The sequence below is a fragment of the Nicotiana tomentosiformis genome, chromosome 12 (assembly GCF_000390325.3).
Source record: "Nicotiana tomentosiformis chromosome 12, ASM39032v3, whole genome shotgun sequence".
NCBI lineage: Eukaryota > Viridiplantae > Streptophyta > Magnoliopsida > Solanales > Solanaceae > Nicotiana > Nicotiana tomentosiformis.
In genome coordinates, this window is record NC_090823.1 from 15,307,425 (window position 1) to 15,317,614 (window position 10,190).

General features: G+C 39.1%; 1 protein-coding gene across 1 annotated transcript; it reads left to right on the plus strand.

The window, feature by feature from the left end:
- The first annotated feature begins 3,356 nt into the window (after nucleotides 1-3,356).
- Nucleotides 3,357-8,941, plus strand: LOC138902279 (dimethylallylcistransferase CPT1, chloroplastic-like). Its single transcript, XM_070190122.1, has 3 exons — nucleotides 3,357-3,393; nucleotides 3,995-4,163; nucleotides 8,497-8,941. Exons 1-3 carry the CDS (start codon nucleotides 3,357-3,359, stop codon nucleotides 8,939-8,941), a joined length of 651 nt encoding a protein of 216 aa, XP_070046223.1.
- The last annotated feature ends 1,249 nt before the right edge of the window (nucleotides 8,942-10,190 follow it).

Sequence of the window (10,190 nt, forward strand, 5' to 3'; positions counted from 1 at the left end):
TCATTTGGAATTGTTAGCACACGTTGTATCTTTTATTCGTCATGTCTATTATCACATGCTTTATTTGAAGTTGTTGTTACATGTCACATTCTTTACTTGTCGAGTTTGCTCTTATATGCTTTTTATGGAGTTGTTATCACTTTTATCATTATGTGGTTTCTTTTATTGTAGAGTTATTCTTAGTTGAAGTTGTTGTACATGATATCCCTTTTGTTGTCGGGTTATTCTCATGCATTTAGACATTATACTAGTACGTGACATCTCTTTCATTGTTAGCCTAATTCATACACTAGGAGCCGAAGTTTGCCATATCATGGAAATACTTTCACTATTGAGTTTATCATTAAACAATTAATTAGAATTGAGGTTATCGAAAGTCATTAATCGATTTTAACTGAAGGTGTGTAAAAAGGGGTTGTCATTCCTTATTGAGTTACTTTCGGAGAGATAAGGGTGGCAAATATTATTGTCAGGGGCGGAGTGATAAGGGTGGCTATTACATGGAGTGATACGGGTGGCTATCAGAGAGATAAGGGTGGCAATGTCAGGGATGATGTGTGATGGTTTGGAGACATTGTGTTGGTAATTTTGGTGTAATGGTGTGCTTTTATTTGTGTTCGTCATACACCTTATGTGAATTGCTTTGTTGTTTCGTTGAGCTACTCGATGTCTTTGATATTACTTGTTGAGTTGGGCTTCAGTAGTACACTCACACAAGTTTACACCATAGCATGCTACTTATATTAGCTCAGGAGCATGAAACTTGACATTTATTGACCATACCCATGTGTTCTTGTATTATCTATTTCCATGTTGATATTGAGCATGCGACCATGCCGGGTAGATTGTGATTGTGAGCCTTTGACCATGCTGGACGGATTGTGATTGTGAATATGTGGTGTCAGGCGGATTGTGATTGTGAGCTTGTGACTATGTCAGGCGGATTGTGAATGTGAGCATGTGATCATGCCGGGCAGATTGAGATATTGGCATGCGAGCTGTACGTTCAGTTGTTATTCGAGATGTGGGCATGAGGTGCCGTGAGTACATGATGGTGGGTTGAGATCTGTGACTTGTGACTATGAGATGAGGTATCACGGGGTGATTTCGTTGTAAATCTTGTGTTAGCATGGCTTGATTAATTGATTATCCTCTGTGTTCCTTATATGGTTTCAACAATACTTCTCGATGTTCTTGCTGCTTTACTATTTATGTCACTTGTTGATTTGTTGTCATTTACTAATTTTTGCTTTCCATTATTAGTTTTATACTTCTATACTGCACATGTTACTTTGTCTAGTGAGTGTCTTGACTTGTACCTCGTTACTACTACACCTAGGTTAGTCTTGATACTTACTAGGTATCGACCGTGGTGTACTTATATTACACTTCTGCATATTTTTGTGCAGATCCAGGTACATCGGAGCCTGTGGATTGTTAGATAGTGGATCATATATTGTTGTGGATACTTCAAGGTATACCTGCCGTCGCATTTGTTGGTCTCGGAGTCACCTTCAGAAGTTATTTTGTACAGTTTATTTCTATTTTGGAACAGTTGTACTTAGAGATTTTCTAGCGAACTCAGTAGAGCTTATGACTTGTACTACCAGTTTTGGAATTTTTATCTTTATATCGAAATTTTTATTTCATATTTAACAGTTATTGGTTGACTTTTTTCCATTTATTCAGTAAGTATCAGGCTTACCTAGTCTTAAAGGCTAGGCGTCATCATGACATCCTACAGAAGGAAATCGGGGTCGTGATCAGAACTCTAGGTTCATAGGTGTTATGAGTCATAAGCGAGTTTAGTAGAGTCTTGCAGATCGGTATGGAGACGTATGTACGTATCTTCGAGAGGCTACAAAACTATTAGGAAAAATCTCCACTTCTTTTTATTATTGTCGTGTGGATTTAGTTATTTCAAAGTTTGAGCCTTTGTATCTCTATGCTTTCATAGATGGTGAGGACACGCGCTACCAGATCAGTTGAGCAGAAACTCGCACTCCCTGCTAGAGCCGTGAGAGGTCAGGGTCGAGGAGGGGCACGTGCCACCACTAGATCACCTGTTAGAGTAAAAGTTGAGGACCCGCCAGTAGCTTTGGTTGGGGAAAGGCCCCGGAGCCTCATGTTGTTACCCCCTAGACTTTAGGAGACTTTAGCACAGTTCTTAAGCATGTTTGGTACATTGGCTCAAGCGGGATTGATCTCTATTGCACCAGCCAATTCGCAGATTGGGGGAGGAGCTTAGACTCTCATCGCCCGTACTCTAGAGCAGCGGGCTAACATTGGTCATGTTTCGGATGTGGTGCCGGTACAACCTGATATTTCGGTTCAGCTTGAGGTCAGTCTAGGGGCATTAAAGAAGGAGCATAAGAAGCTTTAGCGGTTCAAAAGGTATAGTCCACCTACTTTTAGTGCCACATCTACCGAGGATACGTAGGGATTTGTAGAGAAGTGTCATCGTATTCTCCGTACCATGGGTATTGTGGAGGTGAGCAGAGTTGATTTTCCTAGATTTCAGCTATCGAGAGTAGCGTATCAGTGGTGGCAGGTTTATGAGAAGGGTAGACCTACCGATGCAGCACCACCCACTTGGGCTTAATTTTCAGAGATATTGTTTAGGGAGTTTGTTTCCCAGACACTTCGGGATACGTGGCATGTAGAGTTTGAGTAGCTGTGTCAGGGCACCATGACGGTGTCAAATTATACCATCAGGTTCAGTGAGTTATCTCGTCAAGAACCTACTTTGGTTTCTACAGTCAGAGAGCGAGTCTGCAGTTTTAATGAGGGGCTCGGTTACGGTCTTAGATTCAGCACAGCTCAGGAGTTGGAGACTGATACTCCATTTCAGGAGGTTGTGGAGATTGCTAGGAAGTTAGAGTGTATCCGGGGTGAGGAGTGGGAGGAACATGAGACCAAGGGGTCTCAAGGTTTTGGAGGATTCAGTGGATTCTACTCTTTCGCGATGACCCATCATGGCGGATACTCGGGCAGTCGGCCAGTGCAGCCCGCACTTCAGAGTACTCATGGTGCTCTAGTTAGTCAGGGTACTTATATGGGGCAGTCATATTTTAGTGCGCCACCTACACGGGGTTCCTATAGTGGTTATTTCAGTTATCTGGCACAGACTCAGTATAAGAAGCCACTCCCGCAGAGGAGTTGTTGTGAGTATGGTGATACTAGACACATCATGAGAGATTGTCCCAGACTTGGGAGTGGCATATTTTATCAGATCACTCAAGCTATGGGCTTCATTCCATTTGTTACTCCATTTGTACAACCAGCTGGGGGGAGGACAGGCGGGTAGAGGGCGCCCTATAAGGGGAGGCCCATCCCGTTGATATGCTTTCAGTGGTATGGCTGAGGCTGCTGCACCAGATGGTTTCGTTACAGGTATGGTTTCGATTTTATAGAGGATCATCATTTTTATTTTGATTCGGTTCTGCTTATCGAGGTGAGTCCTCCTATCTTGCTTCACATACGGATGGGTTTCGTGATTTTGTACTCTACTTATGTGTTTACCCCTGTTGGAAGATTCTATAGTGGTAGTCGTGTCTATCATTTCGTCTTGATTCACTATTGTGAGCTATGAAACTAGAAGTGACTTTATGTTACTCATTACGGTAGGTGTTGATGTAATTTCTGGATGGTTTGATTACGATTTGTGATTTAGGTGCTCTATCGGTATGGGGAGTCCGTTACGTGTTGTGATTTTGTTTGCATAATAGAGTTAGTGGAAGTTTTCAATTGGTGTGGTATGTATTCTACTTGTGATTCATAGCTGAGGATAGGATCCTCACGTGTTCATGTGATTTGATGTGTCTGAACCGGGCTACATATTGCGGTGGAGTTATATTAGGATGAGATCCTTGTGATTAGTTCATGTGTTTTGATTCTCCATGGTGGTATTGATTCGTAGCATGGTACTGATAGGGAGTTGTGCTTGTCGGTCTTATTTGATAGTTCTCTCATGTGTTTCTCTTTGCATATTCAGTCCTATTCGAGTTGTGCTTATTGGGTTTTAGATTGCAAGGTGTGTGGAGTGAATGGTCATATAATTTTCATGTTTCTTGCATCGTCGTTAGTGTTGTGAAGGTTTGGAACATGGTTCTAGCTGATATGAGATTAATTGTCGGTGCTGGATTTGATTATGGGCAGCTATGGTGGTCAGAGATGTTGTTATGGGCATATGCGTGATGTGTTACGCCATGTGGCTGTATCTCGTGGGTGCAGGCATGAGTTGTTACAGCTAGTTGAGGCTGATACCGTGTGTTGATGTAGGAATCGAGTATTTGGGAAATGATCAGATGGTGAAAATTTTGGTTCTAAGGTTTATTAGTGTGGGTAGAAGGAATAAGTTTCAGTTGAGATGGTGTTGTTGGGCCTATGTGTATTGGAGTGATGTGGGATCACCTGCGAGTACATGTATTGTGAGTACATTCAGTGATTTGATGACTTCGGAAGGGTTCTTGGCACGTTTGAGGATGAACGTTTGTTTAAGAGGAGGAGAATATAACGCCCCGACCGGTCATTTTGAGAATTCACATTCTTTTATGTGGCTTAAAGTCTTAAGCAGCTTCGTATTGTGTATCATGACTTGTGTGTGCGTCCGTGTTCATTTTTCGGATGATTTGGGATTGATTTGAAAGAATAATTCTTATTTTAGAAGCTTAAGTGGCAAGATTTCACCGGAGTTTGACTTTTGTGTAGACGACTTCTGAATGGTATTTGGATGAATCCAATAGATTTATATGGTGATTTTGGACTTAGGCGTATGTATGGATTTGGAGGTCCGTAGGGTGATTTGATACATTTTGGCGAAAGTTGGAAAGTCGAAGGTTTGGAAGGTTGAGAGGTTTGACCGGTAGTTGCTTTATTGATATCAGGTTCAGATTTCGATTCCGGGAGTTGGTATAGCTTTGTTGTGTCATTTAGAATTTGCATGCAAAATTTGACTTCATTCATTGTTGAGTTGATATAATTCGGCGCAAGTTGTAGAAGTGGAAAGTTCATAAGTTCATTAAGTTCGATTTGAGATGCCATTCGTACTTTTGATATTGTTTGATGTGGTTTGAGACCTCGAGTAGGTCTATGTTATGTTTTTGGACTTATTGGTATGTTCGGACGGGGTCCCGAGGGGTTCGGGTGAATTTCGGATAGGTTTGGGTTATGTTGTGCTCGTTTTTTATGTTTCGACTTTATTTTTCAAGCATAAATGGTACCACATTAAGCAAATAAGGTCGATTTTCTATTTTGATTGAAGCATTAGATCAGTATCTTAGTTACAGAACCATAGCAAAAAGAATCGTCGAATTTGAACATCATATTATAGAGTTATGCTCATTTTAGTGTCGGAGAAGAGATATGTGTTGGTGCTTCGCAGATGTGAAGTTGGGTCCGCATGTGCGACCCTGCAGGTGCGAGAAATTGTCCGCAAAAGAGGAAATGACAGCTGGAAATGCCCAGGTGCGGATTTTTCGCAAAGGCGAAAATCCATGTGTATAAGAAAATCAAACCGCGTTCTTTTGATATTTTGAGATATAGTGTTCCGACTGAGGTAATTTTCGCGGCGTTCTTCTTGTCTTTTTATGGGGTTCAATATATAACTATAAAATTTATACTTTAATATGATTACAGAAGTTCATTTAAGAATTAATCCATATTTTGATTGGAGAATTGGGGGTTTTATCAAAAACTTTTCTAAAGAGAATAATTGGGTTTTGAACATCGATTCGGAGTCGAAATTGGATGAAATTAGTATGGCTGGACTCGTAATTGAATGGATGTTCAAATTTGATGAATTTTGTTGGATTCCAAGGTGCGATCCTGGGGTTTACTTTTTGGGTTGACTTTTTATTTCCATTAAAGATCGAAACTTAATTATTCGGAATTGTTTCCTATGGTTTTATTCATAATATTAAGTTATTTTGACTAGATTTGAGCCATCCAGAGATTGTTTCACACGAGAAGGTCATTGTAGAGTATCGATTTGGATTCTTTGAGGTAAGTATGTCGCCTAAATTTGTGTGAGGGAACTACCCCTTAGGATTTGAGTCGTTTGTGCTAATTGTATTATGTGAAAGTCATGTACGCGAGGTCACGAGTACATACTCAGGCTTATATATGGAAATTGACCAGTTTAGACACTTAGGCTTCTTTCATCTATTCATTTGATTGTTAGCACATGTTGCATCTTTTATTCGTCATGTCTATTATCACATGCTTTATTCTTAGTTGTTGTTACATGTCACATTCTTTACTTGTCGAGTTTGATATTATATGCCTTATATGAAGTTGTTATTATTTTATTATTATGTGATTTCTTTTATTGTGGAGTTATTCTTTGTTGAAGTTGTTGTACATGAAATTCCTTTTGTTGCCGGGTTATTCTCATGCATTTAGACATAGTACTAGTTCGTGCCATATCTTTCATTCATGTTGTTGTTATTGAGATTTTATACACATTGTGTTTGAACCGTGTGCTATTTGTTGTGAAAATATTGATATTGTTGGATCTTTGGAAAGGTTGGGGCCTATGGGCACTTGTGTTACGAGTTGATACCCCGTGTTGTTGTGATGTTAGCAGTTATGAATTATTGTGTGGTTTTGGTTGTTGTTATGCGAAGTATAAGGGTGTCATTTTACCGTTGTTGTTATGTGGAGTATAAGGGTGGTATTTCACCGTTGTTGTTATGTGGAGTATAAGGGTGGCATTTCACCGTTGTTGTTATGCGGAGCATAAATGTGGCATATCACCGTTGTTGAATGTACGGAGTGATAAAGGTAGATATTATACAAAGTGTTACAGGTGGCTATCGGAGAGATAAGGGTGGCAAATGTTATTGTCAGCAGTGAGTGATAAGGGTGGCTATTACACAGAGTGATACGGGTGGCTATCAGAGAGATAAGGGTGGCAAGGTGAGGGATGGTGTGTGATTGTTTGGAGACATTGTGTTGGTGATTTTCGTGTGATGGTGTGCTTTTTACTTGTGTTTGTCATACACCTTACGTGACTTGCTTTGTTGTTTCCATGAGCTACTCGATGTTTTTGATATTAGTTGTTGACTTTGACTGCAGTAGTATACTCGAACAAGCTTACACGGTAGCATGCCACTTATACTAGCTTAGGAGTATGAAACTTGACATTTTATTGATCATGCACATATGTTCTTTTATTATTTGTTTTCATGTTGATATTGAGCCTGCGACCATGCCGGGCGGATTATGATTATGAGCCTATGACCATGCGCGGTGGATTGTGATTGTGAGCATGTGGTCATGCCAGGTGGATTGTGATTGTGAGCTTGTGACCAGGCCGGGCGGATTGTGAATGTGAGCCTGTGATCATACCGGGAGGATTGAGATATTGGCACGTGAGTTATCCGTGCGATTGTGATTCGAGATATGGGAACGAAGTGCCATAAGTACATGATGATGGATTGGGACCTTTGACTTGTGACTATGAGATGAGGTATCACGGGGTCATTTTGTTGTGATTCTTGTGTTAGCATGACTTGATTAATTGATTGTCCTATGTGTTTCTTATTTGGTTTCAACGATACTTCTCGATGTTCTTGTTGCTTTACTGTTTATATTACATGTTGATTTTATTGTCATTTACTGATTTCTGCTTTCAATTATTAGCTTTATACTTCTATACTGCACATGTTACTTTGTGTCTTGACTTGTACCTCGTTACTACTCCACCGAGGTTAGTCTTAATACTTACTGGGTATCGACCGTGGTGTACTCATACTACACTTCTTCATATTTTTGTGTAGATCCAGGTACTTCGTAGTTTGTGGATTGTTAGATAGCAGATCAAATATTGTTGTGGAGACATCAAGGTATACCTGTTGTTGCGTTAGCAGGTTCGGAGTCACCTTCAAAAGTTATTTGTGTACAATTTATTTCTATTCCGGAATAGTTGTACATAGAGATTTTCTAGCGAACTCAGTAGAACTTATGACTTGTACTGTCGGTTTTGAAATTTTTGACTTTGTATAGAAATTTTGGTTTCATATTTAATAGTTATTGGTTTAATTTTTTTATTTATTCAATAAGTGTTAGGCTTACCTAGTCTTAAAGACTAGGTGTCATCACGACATCCTATGGGAAAAAATTGGGATCGTGACAACGGGCAAGCCTGTGGTACTAACTTGGGTGGTATATGAGTTCTTTGCAAGAGTGAGCAAATTCTTTTAATTTGAGAGTCCTTAAAATATACTTGAAATAATATTTGAGTGTATGGACTACTTTCTCTCTTTAGTTTGTTGGTGAGCACACATGATTTACAAAGGATTGGTAAAGTCCTTAGTTTTGTGAGGTCTTTTCACGGAAATGTATGCGTGCATGCCTCAATTTTGATGGTATAGAACTAAGAACTGGATAGAATAATTTTCTTCAAACGGCAGAAATAAAACACTTTATGAATTCCACCGAGTTTCTGTGCCAGGTTAACTTTGTCTTGACTTGATCATTGCCTTCAATCAATAGGTTTGGGCTACGAATATCTATCATTGGGTGTAGATCCAACCTTCCCATCACTTTGCAAAAACGCATAGAATTGACCGAGGAGACAACAAAGGCCGACGGACTTCACCTTGTGATTGCACTAAACTATGGAGGACATTATGACATATTACAGGCAACAAAAAGCATTGCCAGTAAAGTAATGAATGGTTCTCTACAGCTAGAAGACATTAACAAGAATTTATTTGACCAAGAATTTGAAAGCAAGTGTCTCAGTATTGCCAACCCCGATTTACTCACAAGAACTGGGGGCGAACAACGAGTCAGTAACTTCTTGTTGTGGCAGTTAGCTTATTCTGAATACTACTTCACCAAGACATTGTTTGCCGATTTTGGAGAAGAAGATCTTGAGGAGGCAATATGTAACTTTCAGCGAAGACACAGACGTTTTGGTGGACACAAATATTGAAAACATTACGTGGTTTCAAGCCCTCGTATGTCCTGTTTTATAATTGTATGTCACTTTATGAGCTCGAAAATATTTGCTATTATAAACCAAAAGTATCTCCGAATAATCTCGTCCATCAATCATGCCAATATTGGACCAATGCGGCTTTTGTTGTATTTATCGTAACTAAACCTTCCTTTATCACTAATACCAACATAATCAAATAAAATAGATCAAGTATGGATGTGTAGAATTAAAATTACATGCAATGTGATCGAGCATGCCTATCTCCAACTGGTCCAACTGAAAAATAAGAGTGAAAAATAAACTGAATACTTTATTTTTACAGAAATAACCTCAATTATTCTTAAACTGAAATAATCTGAAACCTTACACTGAAAACCAAATTGTGTCTATAAAGAACATTTAAAAGGTTAAAAACTCCTAGTGAAACTGAATATCCATAAATAACATAACACCCGTATGAGCAGTGTGCTCATGTAGATCTTGGGTGGTGGTCACTTAGTAAGTGGATCCACAATCAAGGAGTTTGTACCAATATGTTCTACAGACACCAACCACTCTGAATTCTCTCTTTAACAATCAGGAACTTTATGTCAATGTGCCTTGATTTTTGTCAAACTTATGTTGTTATTGGAATACAAGATTGCTAACTTATTATCAAATAATAACTTAAGTGTTAGTTTAAGTTTATTCATAAATTTTCAGCGAGGGACAAAATTTTGCAATCATATTCCATAATCAGATTTCTCATAATATGCTATAAACTCAACTGTCATGGTAAAAAGGTGTCACGACCCAAAATCTAACTAGTCGAGATGGCACCTAACCCAACCCGCTAGGTAAGCCAGTTATCAACTATCCAATTCCAATAAAATTTAACAAGGTAATTAAGTAAAAGAAAATATCTAAATTTTATACATTCCCCAAGAACTGGTAGCACAAATCACGAGCTTCTAGGAATAGAGTTTACAAAACTGGTATGAATTAAATACATCATCTGTTCGAAATATACATAAAGAGATTTTTATAAATCTAAGGATACCATGAACAAAAGGCAGCTACAACCGGAACGCAGGTACATCTTCAGATCCAGTTCCCAACGAACACAGTAACATCATCAGCCAATATCTACACGCAAGGTGCAGAAGTATAGTATGAGTACAACCGACCTCATGTACTCAAAAAATAACAAACCTAACCTTATGTTGAAAGTAGTGACGAGCTTGTACCAATGTCAGGGTCCAGC